The sequence below is a fragment of the Carlito syrichta genome, unplaced genomic scaffold, assembly GCF_000164805.1.
Source record: "Carlito syrichta isolate Samal-C Ts95f unplaced genomic scaffold, Tarsius_syrichta-2.0.1 Scaffold303772, whole genome shotgun sequence".
In the NCBI taxonomy this organism is placed as follows: Eukaryota; Metazoa; Chordata; class Mammalia; order Primates; family Tarsiidae; genus Carlito; species Carlito syrichta.
The window spans coordinates 241,783-265,207 of NW_007247868.1; the positions used below are offsets into that span (position 1 = coordinate 241,783).

At 34.9% G+C, this 23,425-nt stretch overlaps 1 protein-coding gene across 3 annotated transcripts in view; it reads left to right on the forward strand.

Annotated features, from left to right (window-relative positions):
• Window positions 1–23,425, forward strand: part of UNC13C (unc-13 homolog C) — a 390,922-nt gene that overhangs the window by 240,668 nt on the left and 126,829 nt on the right. For all 3 annotated transcript variants that reach the window (XM_008059183.2, XM_021712948.1, XM_021712950.1), the window contains one exon: window positions 20,322–20,448. In XM_008059183.2, the coding sequence (XP_008057374.1) occupies window positions 20,322–20,448 (127 nt within the window). The remainder of the gene's footprint in view (window positions 1–20,321; window positions 20,449–23,425) is intronic.

The following is a 23,425-nucleotide window of genomic DNA, read 5'->3' on the forward strand; positions in this document are numbered from 1 at the left end:
AATGATTAAGACAATCAAACTAAATAGCATATCTATCACCTTTCATAGTTTTTGTTTTGTTTTGTTTTGTTTCTGGTGAGAACACTTGAGATCTCCACTCTTGGCAAATTTCAAGTATCCAATACAGTATTAACTATAGTCAACATGCTACACATTAGGTCTTCAGTACTAATTCATCTTATAATGAAAAGTTTCAGCCCTTTAACCAATATTACCTTTTTTACCCTACCTACCCCTATTGTGTGTGTGTGTGTGTGTGTGTGTGTGTGTGTGTATGCTTGTGTTTGTGCATATATATATATATAATATGTAACATTTTCCTTATTCTCTAATTTGTCAATGGACATTCATTTCTACATGTTTTCATATCTTGGTTATTATATATAATGCTGCAAGGAATATGGAGGTGCAAATATCTCCTTATGACAGTGTCTTTATTTCCTTTTTTTCCGTACTTTGGTATTTTACTTATCCATATAACTTGTGACTCAGACTATATAAAAACATTTGAATGTTTTTCATTCTGTCATGATTTCATTTTTATCAAAGGAATGAATGTATGATATACTTATTTCTTCATGTATCAATAAATATTTAGATTTATTTTGATATTTCTAGGATAAATACTTCTAAATATACCCCTTTTGTTTTCATGTCCAAATATATGTAAGAGTGAAATTCTTAGAAGCAGAATTGACATAAAATATTTATGCATTAAAATTTTTGTTATTGTTTTTGAAAATTACTTCTTTTATTCATACATAATTTTACATGTTAATGAGGCACATGTGATATTTGACACATGTATACAATGTGTAATGATCAAATAGTAATTAGATAGCAATCATCTTAAAGATTTATCATTTCTTTGAGGTTGGGAAACTTTCAAATATTTTCTTCTTCTAGCTATTTTGAAATATACAATGAATTATTGTTAAATACAGTCACCCTATTGTACAATCTAACACAAGGACTTATTCCTTCGATGTAACTACATACTTGTACCCATTAATCAACCTTTCTTCATTACACACCTACCTTTCCCAACCTCTGGTAACCATCATTGTACACTCTGCCTTTATAAAGTCAACATTTTTAGCTCTCACGTGTGAGTACATGAAGTATTTATCTTTCTACACTTGCCTTATTTCTGTTAACCTAATGGTGTAGGGGGCTGTGTTGTCTTTTTACAGTTTTGCAATTTGATTAAGGTGTAATAGGGGGAGCTTCAGATCTGAAGCTACCCGCAGATCACATTGTCTGCTGACTATGGCAAAAGCCCCCTGGGACCCACATCCCATGATCTTACAATATGTCCATGTGGTGGGAGTGTATGTAACCCCATGAAACCCAACTCATCTGCTGCTAGGTTTCCCACTCCAACTGCACACATCTATATTTGGTCCAGTGTGGGATGGGGCATCTGTCTTTCTGGTAGCGTGCACTTGACCAGCCTCTCTGGGTCAAAAATGGTCAATCACAGAGGGGTACAGAGATAACCCCTCAGTCTCAGGATGCGGGCTGCTCAACACTGGGTGAGCTAAAGCAGGTCTCTGCCTGGTTTCAGGACAGGGAAAATATGCTGACCCATGTCTTCTCCTCCAGTGGGACTGAGCTTCAGACTTTCTCCCCACACTTTCTACACAGTCATGCTGCCCTTGCCTGACCTGTTGCCACAGGTGGTGATGTGGGTCAGGCACCAGGTGCTGAGAGGCATCTGATCTCTGCTGCCGTTTTTGGAGAGATGCCCTGAGAATGGCAGATGTTCATTCAGGGGGTGCCAAATTGGGAGCAGTGGAAACTTGCAGCTGCTTCTGCAGGTGAGCCCCGTGTGCTTGATCCTGTGTCTCCCCTCAGTTAGACATTCACTCACCCACTTGCACACACATGCATGCAGGTTCATACTTATGCACACTCAACCATTCAGAGACTCACACACTCTGGTTCCCTCACCATCTTGCCACAAGGTAACACTGCCTACTTTTTAATGGGATTTTTTTTTCTGTTGTGTTGTTTGAATTTCTTCTGTAACCTGGGTATTAGTCCCTTTTCAGATGAATAGTTGACAAATATTTTCTCCCATTCTATATGTTTTCTCTTTGTTCTGTTGATGGTTTTCCTATGCTGTGCAGAAGCTGTTAGTTTAATATAGTCTCTATCTTAGTTTATTTTATTGCTGTAAATGATACCTGAGGCTGGGTAATTTATCAACAAAAAAGGTATATTTGGCTCATGATTCTGAAGACTGTAAAAGAAATTTGGCACCAGCACCTGCTTCTTGTGAGAACCTCAGGAAGCTGCCACTGATGGCAGAAGGGAAAAGACAGCAGGCATGACATGATAAAAGAAGAAGAAAGATATGGGAGAGAAGTGCCAGACTATTTTTACCGACAGTATTTCATGGGAACTCACTCAATCTCTTGAGGATGGCACCAAATTCATGTGGGATCCACCCACATGACCCAAACATTTGCCACTAGGTCCTACCTCCAACATTGAGGATCAATTTTCAACATGAAATTTGGAGAGGACAAATATCCAAACTATATCAGTCCCATTTGTCTATTTTTGCCTATGCTCTTGAGGTCTTAGTCTTAAAATATTTGCCTAGATCAATGTCCTGAAGTGTTTTTCCCTGTTTCCTCCTGTTTCCCTGCATCCTTTGTAGTTTTAGGTCTTACATTTAAGTCTTTTCTTGAGGTGATTTTTGTGTATGGTGAGAGATGAGAGTCTGGTTTTATTCTTCTGCATAGGGACATCCTATGAATATGTTAGGATGAATTCCCTTTTTTTCAATTCTTGGAATACCTTGAGAAGAATGAACTCATTTTTCTTTATAAGTTTGGTAAATTAATCAGAAAGAGCTGTCTGGTTCTGGGCTTTTCTCTGTTCAGAGGCTTTTTATTACTGGTTCAATCTCATTTCTAATTATTGGTTTGTTCAGGTATTCTATTTCTTCCTGATTCATTCCTGGAAGGTTGTATGTGTTCAGGAATGTATCCATTTACTCTAGGTTTTCCAATTTGTCACTATATAGATGCTCATAATCTCTACTGATCCTTTGCATTTCTGTAGTATCAGTTGTACTGTCTTTCCTCTTTTGTTTCAGATTTACTTATTTGGGTCTTCTATCTTTTTTCTTTTTTAGGCTAACTAGTAGTTTAACAGTTTTGTTCATCTTTTCAAAACCAAATTCTCATTTAGTTGATCCTTTGCATTTTTGTCTCTATTTCATTTAATTCTGCTCTGATATTTATTCTTTCCTTCTACTAATTTTGTGTTTAATATATTCTTGCTTTTCTCATATCTTGACATCATCACTAGATAATTTTCTGAAATATATTAACTTTTTTGATGTAGATGTTTTGTACTCTAACCTCACTTGTTAGCACTTTTTTACTATATTTCATAGGTTTTGGTGTGTTGTGTTTCTTTTTTTGGTTGGTTGGTTGTTTGTCTTAAGCAATGTTTTGATTTCCTTCTTAATTTATTTATTGACTTGATGGTTGTTTAGGAATATATGACTTAATTTCTATAGATTCATATAGTTTCCATAGTTCCACTTGCTATTGATTTCTAGTTTTATTCTATGGCCTGAGAAGATACGTAATGTGATTTTTTTAATTATAAAGATGTGCAGTACAATTCAGGGTTAGGTATACAAACATTGATTATGCAGGTACCCTTGTTGATGAAATATGCCCCATCCTCCCAATTTTTAAAAATTTGTTAAAACATGTTTTGTGCATAATATATGGTCAATTTTGGAGAACGTTCCATGCCCCAATGAAAAGTGTATTCTAGAGATGATGGATACAAGTTCTATATTTGTTTGTTAGGTCTATTTGGTTTAAAGTGCAGTTTTCATTTAATGTTTCTTTGTTGATTTTGTCAAGACAATCTGTCCAGTGCTGAAACTGGGCATACTGAAATTCTCAACCATTACTGTTTTAAGATCTATTTCTCTAACCATATTTGCTTTATATATTTGGGTGCTCCAGTGTTGGGTGTATTTGTATTTATAATTGTTATGTTATTGAATTGATGCCTTTATTAGTTAATGTCCTTCTTTTTGTCTTTTTGTGTTTTTTGACTTAAAGTCTCTTTCTGATATAACTGTATAGTTACCCCTGCATGTTTCTAATTTCCATTTTGTGATTTTTTTTCATTGTCACTTTCAGTCTAGTGTGTCTTTATAGGCAAAGTGAATTTCTTTTAGGCAAGCATATAGTTGGATCTTGTTTATTAATCCACTCACCCAGTTTATATTTTTTAATTGGGGAATTTAAACTTTTTTCATTCAACGTCGTTATTGTTAGGTGAGAACTTGCTCTTGTCATTTGTTTTTTGTTTGTTTTACATATCTTTTTTTCCTCTTATATTGACTGCTTTTATAATTTGGTGGGTTATTATAGTGATAATGTTTGGGTCATTTTTCATTTTCCTACATTTATGTGGTCTATTAATGAGTTTTATAATTTTGCTTGTTTTCATGATGGTAAATATCCACCTTTCGCTTCCAGAGGCGGAATTCCTTAAACATTTCTTATGGAGCCTATTTAGTGGTGATGAATTTCTTAAATTTTTGCTTATCTGGAAAAAACAATCATTTCCCCTTCATTTTCGAAGGAGAGCTCTGCTAGGTATAGTATTTTTGGCTGACACTTTTTTCTTCAGCACTTTGAATGTATCATCCTATTCTCTCCTGACCTCTAAAGTTTCTATGAGAAATCCATTGTGAGTCTGATGTAGATTCTGTTATATATGACTTGATTTTTTTTTCTTGCTGTTTTTCAATTCTTTCTTTGTCTTTGATTTTTGGCAGTTTGATGTGCCTTAGAGAAGACATTTTCGAATCAAATATGTTTCTAGATCTTGGAAATTCTTGTATTTGGATATCTATATCTATTGTCAGACTTGAGAAGTTTTTAGCTACTATATTGTGAAATACATTTCCTATTACTTTGGTTTTTCTCTTCATCTTCTGGGACACTGAAAATTAGAATATTTTATCACTTTATACTGTCCTATATGTCACATAGGCTCTATTCATTTTTAAAAATCCTTTTATTTTTGTCTGACTGGGTTATTTGAAAGTACATGTCTTCAATTTCAGAAATCTTTTCTTCATTGAATCTATTTTTGAAGCTCTCAAGTGTACCTGTATTTTTTTAAATTAAATTATTTAGTTTTGAAATTTCTGTTTTATTATTTTTAATGATATTGATCTATTTGTTGAATTTCTTATACAGATTATGAATTGTTTTTCTGATTTCCTTGTCTTATTTATCTGTGTTCTCTTATGGCTCACTGAATTTCTTTAATATCATTATTAGGAATCTCATATATTATTGTTTTCTATGGAAATTCTTATTGGAGATGTAATTTGTTCCTTTGATGGTTTCCTTGCTTTTTGTTTCCTTGTTTTTTCTTGTTTCTGATGTTCTTACTTTACTATCTGTGCATCTGGTGTAACCACCTCTTTTACCAACTTTATCAATTAGGTTTTATAGGAAAATTCTTTTCTGTCACATGTATATATAGTATTGATTGGACTAGAGTACTTGGCTTTCATTCTGGCACAGCATAATGGTGTAATTTATACATGATTTATTCTGCTGCAATCAGTGTCAGTAATGTCTTTGAGCTCCTCAGCGGCTTAAAATGCAGTTGTTAGTGGAAGCTGTGACAATGTTTTGCTGAGATTGGGGATGCTAGGCTGGTTCTCAGGCACTAGTGGTGGTGGCAGTAAGTTGGGTGTGACAGTTCTTAGACTCCAGATAGCATACATGGGCACTGGTGAGAGTGGGTCCTGGCAAGTTAGCCTTGGGACCTCCAGGTGGTATGCTCAAGTGCTGGTGGTACTGGTGGTAGACTAAGTGGGTGGGTTCCTGGGCCCCTGGTCAGCATGCTTGGTATTGGCAGTAGCAGTGGTGGTGGAGAGTCAACCCTTGTGTTTCTGAGTGGTGCATGTAGGAGCCAGCAGTGGCAGTGGTGGACTAGGCAGGCCTGTCTTCATGCCCCTGGGTGGCATGCATGTATGGATGCCTGTGTCAGTTATGGTAGCAGGCTAAGTGGACCAGTCTCTAGGCCTCTGGCAGGTGCATCGGTGGTGGGTAGGGTGGGCTCATCCTAATACTCCTGTATGGGATGTACAAACTATGGTAGTTGTGGGCATGGTAGCTGATCCCCATGGCCTTGAAAGGCATGTGTGGGTTCCTGAAGTGATGAGTAGGGTAGATCAGCCTTCAGGACTCCAGAAAACTTGGGTGGGTGCTGGCAGCAACAGCAGTGGTAGGCCTGTCTTCTCTGGTCCTTGAATAGTGCATGTGGGCATCAGTGATGCCAGGTAGGGTACAGGAATCCTTAGGATTCAAATGTGTGTGGCTGGTGATGTCTTTGAAGATGGGGTAAACCTGTCATCAGGCCCCATGATGGTGCATGGGATGTAAGCAGTGATGGGCAGGTGAAGCAATCCCCAGGCTCTTGTATGACTTGCATGAGTGCTAACAGTAGTAGTGGTGTGTAGGGTGCACCTGTCCTCAGGCCGTATGAGAGCAGATGGGTGAACTAATAGCCAAGGCTCATGAAGGCATGTGCAGGTATGTGAACCCTACTGCTGGAGGGCGTTGCTCTCAGTGGCAGTGGCCCCAGGAGGGTGATCTCAGGATCTAGGGAGCACAAGCATGGATTCCCTTTTTCCTAGCGCCAGCCTCCCTAGTATGCTGCACCACATGTTCTTCGGAGTGTAGGACACTGTGTGGGCTAGAATTCTAGAGATCCAGCTACACCACTAGGTCCAGCCAGTGTTATAACACTGCAGTTTTCTGAGTGAACATAGGGCTTGTCATTCGGGCTCCAGAAATGTGGAGATTCTGGGACTTTGGGGCACCAGGGTACAAGTGTGGTGAACATGATACTATACTGCAACTACTTGGCCTTGAGTGGGTGTATGGGACCTAGTGTAAATTTCTTCTGAAGAATAATGCCATCAAATAGACTCTCCACACTCTCTAGATCAGCTTCAGGGCCTGCAAGAGTCAAAGTGCTCTCCCATGCTAAGAATGCAGAAGCCTGTGGTGGGAATTTAAACCACTGAGGATCTCCTGCTTACCTTTTTCCCACAATGAGAAGTTCCATTTGGCTCCAAGCTGACCCTGGCTGGACCAGCTGCTTATTTCCCTCTCTTTTTGTGTTTCTTTTCATGATATTCTCTCTTATGCACTCTATTCAACATAATTACCTGCTCAGTGTTTTGGGCCTGTATTGTGGAGGAGCAAAGTGCCTGGTACTTCTAGTCAGCCACCTTGAAGCTCTCTCCACATTAAAAAATGTTTATGTATATTGCCAATTTTTCCCAGAAGGACAAATCAGTGTATAGTCTACTCTTCGTCAGTCTGATACATATTATCTCAATAAATTTTTATTTATTTAAATATGAACATAAGTATGCATTTTTTACATGTTTTTATTTTTTTATTTTAAAGATGTGACGTACACTTCAGGGTTAGGTATACAAACGTTGATTATGCAGGTACCCTTGTTGATGAGGTGTGCTCTTCCCTCCTCTAGCAGTTTCCCTCAGCTGCCAATCCCAATCACCTTCCCCTGGCAGTTTCCCACCACTGCCAATTCCTTTCTTATAGTATTATGATAATTGTTCAAGGTCCACTTTTTTTTCACATGTTTAAAGTCCATTTCTTGATGATAATTTCCTATCCTTTAACTTTTTAGTAAACTGATTTATTAATTATTAATTTATAAAAGTTATTTTGATAGTAAAGAAATCTGATCATCTGTCAGAAGTGATACAAAAATTTAGGTAGTTTTTAGCCTTATCCACTTTTAATTTTATAATGAAATTGGTTTTCTAATATTAAATATTAGAGCTATAATTTGCCATAATTTAGAATCTTATTATCTAAATCTCTTTACTCTTTGTGGCATTTTTCTATTTCATAAAAAATCAAAGATTGTCTTGCCATTTTCTCAGCCTTTAAACTAAATTTGTCTTCTGCTCCTTGAGTGATTTTTCAGAGATCTATCCTAACCTTGTGACAGGGTCTCTCAAAATGTTTCACTAAAATAACCTCCATTAGATTCACCTGAATAATTATATATTTATAAGCATATTTTAGAAAAATGGACCCACCTCATTCCAGATTTATTGAACCTTTGAGAGTGGGGGGTCAGGAATATGAATTTTTTAAGCTCAGACTAAAGTTTGTGAACCTCTACTTTAAATAATTCAAATGATATTTCTGTTTTCTTTATACTTAATTTGTTTTCGTAAGCACCAGACTGTTTCCTCTGCATTACTCACTCTGTCTTTGCCATTACATGGGATGTGAAGATTATTTTAATTGTGAGAACTATACTCCTCAAGACACAAAATGCCACTAGTATCTCTTTCTCTTCCTTTGCCCTCTTCCCATACCTTTCACCAGCAGAAACATACATATTCATAGAATACACATAAACACACACCTCACACTTCCTAACCCATTATTTTCTGGAAATGAGCCTCCATACTGTTCACACATTGAATGGTGCATGGTTGGGGGAGGGGGAATATGGATCAGAACTCTGGCTTCCTTGAAAGTCAGCACCTAGGAAGCATAGAACTAGCTACATAGTTTGGCCTTATACACATTCACATCTGGCAAGCAACTAGGGATGGGGAAGTGTGAACAGCAAGATGAAAGGTATAAAGAGGGAATCAGGACTGTAACGTGGGATGTGCTGTTAGGCGCTCATCACACATCTGAGTGGTTCGTATATTGCTGTTTCATAGATTCAGTGTTTTTTGTTTTTTTGTGTGTTTTTAAAATTATTTTTTCCTAGATTCTGAATATGGTTACAGAGTAGGCATGTGTGTGTTCATGTCTTTCTGTGCCTACTTATATATTTTCAGTGTAAAATTGAGACATACTACATTAGGTCTCTTATCCAAATGCCCTTTTAAAACCATGAGTTGAAACCTAATGTGTTAAAGTTAAAATAGGCATATAGAAAAAAAAACTTAGACTTATTAAACAAAGTATCAGTAAAGTAACAAAAATAACTATATCCACCAATGATAAATTTTAAAGTAATGAAATACTTAGGACTTATTTTTTTCATTTTATCTTCATGACTTATCAATATGTTTCATTCCATTTGTAAATAATAAAGAGATAATAGCAGACTCATAAAGTTAAGGAAAAAATTGTTTATTTGAAATCTACCAAAAAGAGAAATTCCTACTCTTGCTTTTGCATGTTGTAAATAGTTGATAAAAATCAATTTTGTCTTAAAAAGGGATCTCAATTACAGGTTACATTTAAATAACTAATAAGAAAATGTACAGGAAATTATAAGAAGTAAAATCTATAAAAATTTGAGTATTTTAATAAAAAACTATACGTAACAATTTTGTAATATATGTTATAAACTTCTGAGAAATACCTGAAACTGGCTATTTATGATTTTTTTTAAAGATGTAAGAAACAATTCAAGGTAGGTATACAAATGGTCATTGTACAGGTAAAGTTTGGGCTTCACCTTTGGTCCTCACTTCACCTGTTTGAGACCAGTTACCCTTATTAATAAGATGTGTCCCCCCTCCCTCCCCTGGTAGTTTCTCACTACTACCAATCCCTTTCTTATAGTATTATGATAACTGCTCAGGGTTCACTTATAAGTGAGAACATGTGGTACTCAGTTCTTTGTTTCTGAGTATGATAGACTCCAAATCCACCCAAGTTGCTGTGAAGGCCATAATTTTTTTCTTCTTTGTGGCTGCATAGTATTCCATTGTGTATATGTACCACAATTTTTTATCCTGTCCTCTCAATGGACAGCGTAATTGGTTACATGCGTTAGTTATTATGAATAATGCTGCAAGTGTAGACAAGTACAACCTCTGTGTAAAACAGTTTGGTGATTTCTAAAACATCTAAAAAATTGACCTTCCATTTGACCCCACGATCAATCTGCCTTCTGGAAATCTACCCAGAAGAATTCAAATCACACTGAAAAAGATACCTGCACACATGTCTGTGAGTGGTTTATATGAGGTCTACATTATAGGTGAAATTATTTTTATTATATTTTATTTAACAATTTCTTAAAACATCACTGACATAAACAGGACCTTTAAAATTAATTAATTATTATTTTTTAAATTATAAAGATGTGGGGTACTATTCAGGGTAAGGTATACAAACTTTGATTATGTAGGTACCCTTGTTGATGAGGTATGCCCCTTCCTCCCCTAGCAGTTTCCTTCAATTTCCTATCCCTCCCCTCCCCTAACAGTTTCCCATTACTGCCAAACGCTTTCTTATAGTATTATAATTGTTAAAGATCCACTTAAGAGTGAGAACATATGGTACTCTGTTCTTTGTTTCTGTGATAGATTGCTAAGTGTGATCGACTCCAAACGCATCCAAGTTACTGCAAAGTCCATATGTTTGTCCTTCTTTATGACTGCATAATATACCATTGTGTATGTGTACCACATTTTCTTTATCCAGTTCAGCTTCAATGGGCAACATGGTTGGTTCCATGTTTTTGCTATTGTGAATAGAGCAACAAACATACGTGTACAGGTATCTTTTTTGTAGAATGATTTGAGTTCCTCTGGGTATATTCCCAATAGGGAAATTGCTGGGTCATATGGAAAGTCAATTTCTAGTTCTTTCAGAAATTGCCACACTTTCTTCCAAAGAGGTTGCTCTAGTTTGCATTCCCACCAGCAGTGCAGAAGCATTCCTTTTTCTCTACATCTTGCCAGCATCTGTTGTTGTTTGTTTGTTTATTAATGATAGCCATTCTTACTGGGGTTAGGTGGTATCTTAATGTGGTTTTGATTTGCATTGCTCCGATGATGAGTGAGGCTGAGCACTTTTTCATGTGTCTGTTGGCTGCCCATATATCTTCTTCTGAGAAGTGTCTATTCATGTTTTTTGCCCACTTTTTAAAGGGGTTGTTTTTTTCCTTTTGGCACATTTGAGTTCCTTGTAGATCCTAGGCCTTTGTCAGATATACAGTTGGCAAATATTTTTTCCCATTCTGTGAGATGGCTCCCTGCTGTCTTGATGGTTTATTTTGCTTTGCAGAACTCATTAGTTTGATGAGGTCCCCCTTGTCTATCTTATTTCTTAAGGTATTGGTCTTTAGGGTTCTGAATAGGAATTCGTTGCCAGTTCCAATTTCCATAAGGGTGTCTCCTGCATTTTCTAAGATTCTTATAATTTGAGGTTTTATGTTTAGGTCTTTGATCCATTTAGAGTTAATTTTTGTGTATGGTAATAGGCAGGGGTCCTGTTTCAATCTTCTGCATGTGGTCAGCCAGTTTTTCCCAGCACCATTTACTGAATAGAGGCTCTTTTATTTAATACAGTAAGTTGAGTCTTTTGAGACACAGCAGTAACTTTTCCACCTGGGAAGCTAAAAGCCAGCAAACTTATAGAATAATTCTAATGCTGATCAGTATAATTGATGATCTACTTCATTCTTAGTAAGACTGAGAAGAAAATGAGAAAAGGGACATGACAAAAAATCTGCATACAACCATTTATTTTATCCATTTATTTATTCATTCATTCATTTGTCTATGGTTCTAAGCAAACAAGGTAGTGAAGGAATACAAAATTTGAATAAGTTGCTATTTCTGTTCTCAAAGAGTTTATTTTGGAAGGGAAGAGGTTAGAGACAAGGTTATGTAATAGAAAGACACAGAAACAGGATTAGACTTCATGTCTCACCACTTCTACCATAGTTGTCTCTAAAAATAATATTTAAAATGTAGTCAAGCATAGTGGCTTGCACCTGTAGTCCCAGTTACTCGGGAGATTGAGACAGAAGGATCACCTGAGCCCCGGATGTCGAGGCCACGGTGAGCCATAATTGTACCACTGTACTCCAGCCTGAGTGTCAGTGTGAGACCACCCCCAACTCAAAGAAAAACAGTTGTTGTTTTTTTATTTTTTGCTGGTATTTTGCTAAGATTTGATGATCAGAAATGTGTCATGAAAGAAATTTCTATATCTTTTTCTTACCCTAGAAACTTAACAATATTTGTCCCTCCATATTCATTGATTCTTAAGCAATGTGATTACCATACTTAACAATTATGATAAATCTTTTCTTTTTTTCCCATTTTCTTCTCTGGAAGATTCACATTGGTCCAAACTATTTTTCCTAACATATTATGTGTGTATAGTCATTTTTTCATTTTTACTATATTACTCCAATCTTTTACCTTGTTAATATTATAGTTTACTTTCGGCAGCCAAAATTTATAGTTACCTTGGGGAAAAAATTGTTTTGGATCTATAATAGTCTTTCACAAATTTTAGTACCAAAGTTTCTGGATGACAGTTTTGTGTTAGTGAGTACACAATATCTAGCAAAACATCATGTACAATGAACCCTAATATTGACTTTTAATTTGATATTCATTCTAGACCTTCTACATTACCACTTGTTAAAGATAGAGCAGGTTGTCAAACTAGCAGAATTATATGTTAGAAACTATAGGATCGAGCAATATTTATGCAATAAAATAATGTTACAAACTGAGGACTTAAAAATGACACCGTAGTGATGGTAGCAAATTTGTCTTTGGCATGAGAATGGGTTAAGTATATACCATTCCTATTATGTAAGCCAAAGTATAATTATGCATGTCTGTATTATACATAAAAATCCATGCATAAATACTAACTTTCTGAAGAAAACATATTCTTTCCAAGTAAATGCTCATAAAAGCCATCTAAATTGCCAAGTTTTTTTTCTTGTACAATTTTAATGAAGCATTTTTATTCTGGTAGTAAAATATTCATATTTCTCATTGAAATTCAAAGATTAAATTTTGTACAAAATTATTATACTGCAGCTTGGAAAACTAATTAAATGTTTTATTTTATAAATGTAATAAGCTAGTTGAATCTTTGTTGCCAAAATTAAAAATGTAGGAGGATTGATGGCTAAATAAATTCTAAGAGTCATTCATATCATATGAGACTGATGCAGTTCTGTCAATGCATTCTACCACCAAGCAGAAGATAATTCAAGCAGAAATAAAGATAATTTGAAGTATAGTTTTGCATTTCATATTACAATCTCCTGCACTGATAATTTGATAGGTAGTAGTTAGGACGTAATTATAATTGATTTGAAATATCTCCTGTATAATATGTATTACACAGCATGGAAGGAATATATGAACACATAAGAAAAATAGGCACATGGATTTTGGAACAATAACAGCTAACTTTTTGTACTATCATTGAAGTAGTAATAACTACCTAGAATATAACTGAGAGGCCACAGGTATACAAGGCTGACAGGAAGCTAAAAGGGGTATTCATCTCTCTACAAAACCTAAATATTTTTCTTCTTTGATTATTATTCATTCAGAGTCTATATAACTTTGTCTTTTTTAATTTTTTAATTTTATTTTAAAGATGCAGGGTATAAGTGAGGATTGGGTACATAAGTGGTCTAGGTACAGGTGAAACTTGGACCTCCAATTGGCCCTCACTACACCTGGATTAGGATCAGGCGCCCTCACTCATTTTATGTGCCCCCCTCCACCCAGCAGTGTCTCATTATGGCCAATCCCTTTCTTTTAGTATTATGATATGTGTTTGCTTATGAGTGAGAACATGTGATACTCTTCTTCGTTTCTGTGATAGATCACTGAGTATGATAGATTCCAAATCCATCCAAGTTGCTGAAAAGTTCATAATTTTGTTCTTCTTTATGGCTGTGTAATGTTCTATTGTGTATATATACCACATTTTAAAAATCCAGTCCAGATTCAATGGGCAGCATGGTTGGTTCCATGTTTTTGCTATTGTAAATAGTGCTGCAATAAACATGCATGTGTAGGTCTCTTTTTTGTCGAATGATTTAAGTTCCTCTGGGTATATTCCTGGAAGGGAGATTGCTGGGTAGTATGGAAGGTCAATTTCTAGTTCTTTTAGGAATCATCACATTGTTTTACATAGAGGTTGAACTAGTTTGCACTCCCACCAACAGTGTAGAAGTGTTTCCTTTTCTCTGCATCTTCGCCAGCATCTTTTGTTTTTTGTTTTATTATTGATGGCCATTCTTACCAGAGTTAAGTGGTATTTCAAGGATATCAGAGGTACCCAAATAGAAAAAGAAGAAGTTAAGCTATCCTTCTTTGCAGATGGTGTGATTCTATACCTGGAAAACCCAAGGGAATCTGTCAAAAAACCTCTTTGCACTAATAAAGGACTTTGGCAAAGTCTCAGGGCATAAAATCAATGTGCAAAGACAGTTGCATTTTTATGCACCAATAAGAAACAGGCAGAGAACCTAATAAATAGTTCTTTCCCATTCACAATAGCCACAATCAAAGTGAAATACCTTGGCATCTTCCTGATGAGAGAAGTGAAAGACCTTTACAATGAAAACTACAAAGAACTGCTCAAAGAAATCAAAGAAGACACAAATAAATGGAAAAATATTCCAATGCTCATGACTGGAAGAATTAACATTACTAAGATGTCCATCCTACTCAAAGCAATCTACAGATTCAACACAATACCTATTAAATTATAATCATCATTCTTCTCAGACCTGAGCATGACAATATAGAAATTCATATGGACACCAGATTGACCATGGATAACCAAAACAATCCTCAGAAAAAGAAACAAAGAGGGCGGTATCACACTTCCTGACTTTAAACTTTGCTATAAGGTAGATAGCCCACAGAATAGAAAAAAAAATTGCCAACTGTATATCTGACAAAGACCTAATATTCCGGATCTACAAGGAACACAAACATGGCAAAAAGGAAAAAACAAACAGCCCCATCAAAAAAGTGGAGAAAAGACATGAATAGACACTTCTCAAAAGGATGTATGAACAGCCAATAGATACATGATAAAATGGTGAGCTTCACTAATCATCAGAGAAATGCAAGTAAAAACCACATTGAGGTACCATCTAACTCCAGAAATTTTATCTTAAGATAAACTTAACAAGTTTGATTAACCAGTCCTATATTACGATGCATCATTTCATAGTAGGGTCAACTAAAGGTACTTACACTGATACAGCTTCAACAAGGTAAGAAGACAGTCTGAATACATGTATATATATACATATGAGGGGAGAGCCAAAAAAATTGAATTATCTTTTGGAGGACAGACCTCTTGTGGTACAGGCTTCCCCTACTAGGTAAGTGCTCTAGGAATCCATTGACATCAGTGTACCAGCTAGCATTGTTGTAAGAGGCTGTGTTCAACTTCAGTTAAATTTTTTTGGAGATTCTTTCAACATGTTTGCCCATTTCATGATGGTTGATTTAAAAGCACATCTACCTACACTGTGCTGAGTGTTCAGCAGTTTGGGGCCCAAAACGCCATGACCCCCATGCTCCACCCTCCCTATTCACCCGATCTCACCCCAAGTAACTATTTTTGGTTTCCCCGGATGAAAAAAGTCCTCAAAGGGAAATGTTTTGCCCATGTGGAAGAGGTGAAATAAAAATCGGCAGAAGCACTAAAAGGCATCAAAATTGATGAGTTCCAAAACTGCCCTGAACAGTGGAAAAAGTGTCTCGATAGGTGTATTGCATCAAACAGAGAGTACTTTAAAAGTGACTGAAATTAAAACATGTAAGGATAAATACACAAGTTTTTAATAAATAAATTCCAGTTTTTTGGGCATCCATCTGGTACATATGCATACATACATAGCAACAAGAAAGAGACTGGAAATTAGAAAGTAAAGTAGTATGGAGTATAATTAATAAGAGAGTCTCAATCTTTGAAAAACTTTTTGTAACTTCACAGAGCCCAAAATTCAGTTATATGGCAAGGGAGTCTGGAAAATGTTGTCTGGTTGTGGACTTGAGGGTGAAAGGCCATGATTTGGTAACCCGTTAATTTAAACCTGTCACAAATACTGAGGTTCATGGTGATTTCAGTACCACAAGTCACTGCAAAAAAAAAAGCTTATATTTAATATTTGCTACTTAAAAGCAAACATCAGAGGTAGATCTTATGCAGAAGCATATCATTTCTTTTCATGTGTGTTCTCACTGACAACACAAGATCTGACCTCATTACCAATTAATTCAATAAACTGCAAGTCTATTGTTATATCAGCTGAAGTGCATAATGCATGTAAAGATGTCAATCACCCTGTTGTTGAATTGTCCATTTATAAAAACAGAGAGTACCAGTCTCCTGTTTCTGTCCACTGAGAACAGTAAATATCAGTTGATAGTGAACAAGAGAAACATAGCTAAAAGAGATAGAAACTAATTCTTATGGGTTTACAAGCTGTTGTGTAAGGTAGAAGATTTTTCTTTTCAGCAGAGGGACTGGTAAAACCCTTAATTTAATAGTTGGAGTTATAATACCAGGTACATTCTTAGGAACTAGAATGAATAGTCTCTAGATAAGAACAAAACAAGATTTAATCTTTTAGAAAGATCAAGGCTATTTTTTCTATCTTCCATATCCATCTCAAAGGAAAAGCTTGGGAGGTGAGGAATAAAATGTGGCCTGCCAATGTTTGGCTACAGTAAATTAGACATATGGAACTGTTTCTTTTATGGAATTGTGAGAACAGCAGGAATGAAGAGACTGTATAAATTCTAGGAGGATGAGTTTGAGGCGCTCTGTAAGTTCTGAGCAAAGCACCCAAATAAAAAGGAAGAAATGACTTCACTTATGGAGATGTGAACAAGTAAACTGAAGGTCTGGCCTAAAAAACTGATTGGAACACTGCCCACAGCTAGCTTTTACCTGCTTTCCAAAGTGTAGACACTACTGCATTGCAAGAGGAAGGGATTGGTGAACTTTTCTTTTTATGTCAACAACTAAATCCAAGGTTCACCCAAACTTACCACCAAAATATTTAAAAACATGTACATAGAGAAGAAAAAAGCCCAATGTTTTAATTAGAAACAAAGTTACATAATTTCACAGAAGCCGTGAACACATTTTAAATAGTATCCCATATAACTAAGAAGATTAAGTCTTCTTTTATATATAATGTTTCCTCTGAAATAAATTCCTCTCCATCCAGTAAATACCACTATGAGCAAGTCATTTTTTGAATTGATTGCTCACTTACAGCATGGAGTTGGGACTAAATTCATCTCCTTCAAGAGATCACAACATTCTATATGTCCTGTAAATTATGGCACTTGTATTGAATTGACTGTTAACATGTCACTCCTTCCTCCCTAAGTTTCACGCACTTCATATCGCTCCCTAAGGTCCGTGTACTTCATATCAAAGAACATTCATCTATCTTTATATTCCCAGTGCCTCACACATGACCTGACACAAGATAGACATCCAATAATGTATTTTGTATTTAATGAAACTATGTTGCTCTTTCCTTCCAGATTCTGTAGATGTGCAAATACTTTTGGAAGAAGTAACACATTAAGTCAGGCTCATTCTTAACATTTGCATACATGAAGATACACATGCCATAGACACAAATAGGTACAACTTATAAATCAAGCTAATAAACTGTTAAATAAATATATCTTCCTACGTCAACAAATATACCTTCATATCGACATGATTAAAATTGTATGTAACAGCCAGTTATGTTTAAATATTCTAAAAGTTTGAAAAAAGTAAATGCTAAAACTTAATTATCAATATGCATATTTGGATGTTATGCTTAGACTGATAATATGTGGGTTTTTAAATAAAGAGACACATAGAATATTATATTTTTCTTCCAAAAAAATATACTTTCTCACCTTTATTTTAGCAAAATCACAAACTCTGCAGTTATAACAAAAATTTTGCATTTCATTTAAAGTGATGTTAAACAATATAACCCTTTCAAAGTCACATGACTAAAAAATTTAAATACATCTTCAAATTTTTTCTTTTTGAAATTTTTTTTTTGTTTTCACTTTTTTCTTCTAAATTCTACTTACATGTTTTGTTTTTCTATCCAGTCTCAGTTTACACACTTTATCTATATTTAAATAATTAAAAAGTAAAATATTGTACTCAAAACACTCATGATTGAATATGAGTATAAAAGATGTAATTTAAATGAACTTTAAATATGAAATTGAAATTTAAAATTTTCTCCATATGTGTTCTCATATATAGTTCATAACTAGTTTTCAGAAAGTTTTCTTCTAAAATTTCAAAGATATTTATTAGAATGAAGACAGATGTAAAATTTCTACATAAATCATTTGAATAAAGCAAAAATCCAATTAATCAAATCTCATTTGTCTAGATTTAAAGAATAAAACTATTGACAGTAATAGCCATGTAGTTGGCAGACTCAGTATCAGGATTCATGTATATGACACTTAGAAGTACACATATACACACTTAAGAGTAATATGAATTATATAATACGAAAATAGTTGCCAGCCATCAAGTTAACCTATCAGTAAATTTTTTAAGAATTATCAATAAAATATAAAATAATTTCACCCATAATTCTAGAGTACTGCACTGATTCATGAGTACCTTCAGAAGCATAATTTGGAACCAAATAAAATAAGAAAATGGGCATTTGTTAATACTTGAAAAGATGCTTCATCATTGCATTTATAGTATTCTATCTCATTTATAATATTCAAAGGAAGAAAGTGGCAAATTAATGTTTCACTTTCTCTTATCTAAGTGCTTCCTTGGTGCAAATATCTCTCCATACTCAAAGCAGTATCTGTTTCTGTTGTCAGTAATGACACAACCTGGAAATCTTGGGCACAGCCTTTGGGCACAGTCACCTTCTGTTTCTAGGACATAGGACAAAAGATGGTCTAAAATGTTTCTCTAGTGCTTAGAGAGAGTCGATCATCAGAGCAGGTGTTTAGCATTCCAGCTTGCTCTCCACCATCACCAAGTGTGGGATCCCAAGTGACAGAAGAGCCCAAAAGCTATTTATAAATTTGAGCCTGTATTTGTGATGAATTAAACCTTCTAAATGTCTGAGTCCCAGGGAAAGGGTCTCCTCTTGTCGGGTTTCAGGGTAGTATTGTGATATGCTCCTATTTATGAATTTATCAAGCAAATGTTTCCTCATAAGAAATGAAGAGATACTAGATATCTAAATAGGTTGAGGGAGAGCTGACACTGAATGGTGAAAAAGGGTAAAATGAATTTGGAGGGAACTTAAGCAAAACATCATCTTGATTATAATTTTGTTTGGGAGTTTGGCCTAGAAGTATTTGTTTATTTATATCTCTTCTTTCTTTGTGAGTACCAGTCATTATGATGTCCCCCCTTCTACAAATTGTCTTGAATTAATCATTGTTCAGATAATTTGATAATACTCAACTTGAAGTTGTGTTTTCACTTGTGTTTATCACTGGTATTGAAGTCCTTCTATAGTCAGATTTTGAAGAACAGGGATGCCCTTAATTTGTTTATAACAATTTAATTGCTTCAATTTGTTTTTCAGAATTTAACCTGAAATGTACAGTATAGGATGTTTCTGCTATAAATTAAAGTCCTTAGGAGACTCTTAGGCCTCAAGCAGGATCTATCAGAGGGCACTTTGAACCTGAATATAGCTAATTATATTTGGGGGTTGGTTGTGTTTATAGTTGTGACCAGAATTCAATATCAATATCAAAAAGGAAAAAAAAAAAGGGAGAGAGAAACATATTCAGTAATATTAGTTGTCTCTATTTCCCAGTGCTGTATGTCTAGATAATAGTAATCTTTTTAAGCTGTATTTTTTAAGCAAGAGAGAAAAATTATGCCACATATTAGGAAATCCTGCTAAAGAAATATTTAAAAGGTCACAGGGTGCAAGATAATTTTAGCTAAACTTAAAATATGAAGAAATCATATGACTTAGAAGTTAGAGATATATTCTCTCCTTCTCAACTATCTTAATTCTTTAATTGGTAAATAACTAAGCTAGAAATGTGATCTATTCATTCACATTTCCACAATGAATCAATGTGTCTTCTGATCTATGTTTTATCCATGTTTTGAATTTTAATTCTGTCACTAAAAATAGTGAAAGTATGAAAGCTTGCAGATAAAAAGAAAAATTTCAGTATATCATTACTCTTAAACTACAGCAGACTTCTCATCTTTCCAGTAAGACACATTAGAGCATTCAAGTTATTTTGCATTACTGCTTGACCTATTCTATGTGAGACCTATAATTATTTTTGCATTTTGTAAAATTTTAGGTCTGTTTTTAGCAATTCATTATGCCTTTGCCTCCAATATACCATTTTCTTTCTTCTAGAAGTACTACTAATAAAAGTAGATTGGAACACAGCAGAATTGTTGGCAAACCAAGCTTTATTAAACACTTGATTTTATCTGTTATAGAACATGAAAAGCAGCGGTTATGCAAGAGCACCGATTACATGAATTTGCATTTCAAAGTGAAATGGTTTTATAATGAATATGTGAGGGAACTTCCTGCCTTCAAGGATGCTGTTCCTGAATACTCCTTGTAAGTAGTGATTTTCACACACACCCCCACTCCTAAATTCACAGTCCTTTAAAGTAACACCTGAATTGTGCAGCACTAAAGTTTCTTCACATGATCTTCCTTTGAATTTTGTATTATGAAATTAATATTCAAAGATTTGCATGTGTTTGGGAGTAATATTTAAATGAATTGTGCTACATTTTTCAAGATACCTTACTTAAATATTCAATTCAAAGACAAAGACATACATAATAGTATATGACTCACATGGCAAAATTATTTTTCATAAAAGTGCTGGAATGTAAATTTAAGGAGAATAAAGTGTATATTGATCTATATAATAAGATTTTTTTTTTTTTTTTGAGTTGGAGTCTCACTCTGTTGCCCAGACTGGAGTGCCGTGGCCACTCCTGGCCACCGCAGCCTCAACCTGCTTGGCTCCGGCGATCCTTCCACCTCAGCCTTCCAATAGCCGGAATTACAGGCATGTGCTACCATGCCCGGCTGATATTTTTATTTATTGTAGAGATGAGGTCTCGCTGCCCAGGCGGGTCTCGAACCTGCGGGCTCAGGCAGTCCACTCACCTCAGCCTCCCAAAAGCGCGGGATTACAGGCTGAGCCACCGAGCCTGGCTTATAATCAGATTTTTTTAATGCAAACTTTATCTTAGAAATTGATTATTTCTAAAATGGAAATTTACTAAGCATGTTGCTTTTTCATAAATCTATGTCTATCAAACCCATTTGTAATCACACAAGTACATATATGATGTTCTGCATTTGTAATGTGCTAGAATTTTATTTAATTCTATTGAATGGGGTGTTCCACATGACAGGCACTATTCCAAGTGCTATAGGGTAATAATGAATAATCTTAAATAATCTTAAACTCTGAAAGGAGCTTATACTGTGGAAGATATTGGCAAGTTCAAAAATCATAGTAAAGCAAGACAAAATATGTGCTAATTTAAGCTACATAAGCAAAGCGCAATAGGGTTTCACAGAAGAGAGATATTACCCCTACTTGAGGGACTCCATATAATAGTTATAGAAGGGATAGTATTTGATGTAAACTTTAAAATATTGACCAGGTTATGGCAAGAAAAGTGAAAAAAGCATTAAGATAAAAATGAAAGTTATGAGTATAATTAAGGAGGTAGGAGTATATGGGCTATAATCCATAGGAAATAGGGTTATTCCCGTGGGGTATAGGATATATTTACAAAATTAGTTGAAAGTAATATTTTAAAAAGTAATATAAGAAAATATTTTGAACTAGATGGTTGTAAATTAATGTTCTGAAGTTTGTACTACATGCATTAGTCATTGAATGGGGGCAAATAATGGGATCAGAAAACAGGTTTAGAAGGTAATGAGCAATGTAATAATGAAATTGAAACAGTCCTTTAATATAACCTTTCTTATAGAAGTATATAAGAAGGAATAGGACCATAGGACACGTTAAAAGCTAGTGCTATGGGATAAGAGGTGTTGGTCAAATGTTGACCAAATGATACAAAACTTCATTTAGATAGGAAGAACATGTTCAAGAGATCTATTGTACAATTTTAATTACATATTGTATTCTTAAAAGTTGCTAAGAAAATAGACTTTATTTATTTATTTATTTTTAATCAATATTTTTATTATGATATTGTGGGGTACAGTTAAGGGTTAGGTGTGCAAATATGCTTCGTTCAGGTACCCTTGTTGATAAGAGGTGTCTCCCCAAGAAAATAGACTTTAAATGTTCTCACAATAAAAAGTGATAAGTATATAAGGCAATGCATATGTTAATGAACTCAACTAATCTATTTCACAATGTATATATATTTCAGAACAACATGGTATACATGGTAAAGATATATATAATTTTTTGCCAATTAAAACAAAAATATTTAAAATACATAAAAATAAAATTGTGTTGAATATGTTTTATAAGAGCTATATATAATCTAGAGAGAGTATAGTAAAAGTACAAAGGGTGAAAACATATAGGAGAGAAATTTTGAAGATAGAATTTACAGAATTTGTCAAGAAATACATGTAGGAATAAAAGAAAGAGGAAAGAGTTCATCATGGAGTATTTGTATCTCAGTTGTTGGTAGTAACATTGATCAGGAATAGGGAAATAAAACGGAGGCGTTATTTGTCAGACATTTCTGTTTCTAGAATCACTACACTAAACTAATATCAGACTAATATGTTATCTGACAACCAACTATAGAAGCTAAATATAATTAAACAGCATCAGAAAACAACCAAAGTAACCAGGAATTTAGAATCTAAGATCTCTGAGAAAAGAGAAATGCTCTGAGGTGAATCCATAATTTGCTGAAGCTTCTCTCCCATGTTCCCCACTCCCATAAATTAGCCAATTTGCAATACAGGGCTTAGAGGCCAAGCAGCCAGTAGTAGCTCAGAGTTTATAGCAATCTCCCTGGACTGAAAAAACACATGCCGGTGATCAAAAACTATGACGTCTGCTGGAACTTATGAAACCAAGATCCCAAAGAATTGGAAACTACAGAGATATGGACACAACATCCTGTGGATTTTTTTCCCTTGTGATATTGTCTGATCCCTAATTTGCCCACGTATCAAAAATAAAGCAGAAAAATACAAGTAGAAAGTAGGCAATAAGACTTAAAACTAAGTAGAGACTTGCATAGCCTCACAGTGCTAGAAGGAAAAAAAAATTAGAGATCAAGGATTGTTAAGAAAGAAGGAATATTATAAACACCACAGGATTTCAGATGAGATCTTTGAAGGGCTCTGTCCATGGAAATAAGAGCAAAATGGAAACAGATCAGCCTAAAACCCAGCCTTGTCTAGGTCAAGATATCCCTGAATTCTGTCTACAGGGAAAAATTAATCCTCTCTGGAGGAAATAATCAGCCAAAGGTTCACAATTTTTCTTGGACAATATATAATAGTAAACACACAAACAGAAGCTAACAGGCAAGGGAACTGAATGACTATTTGGAGATTATACAAC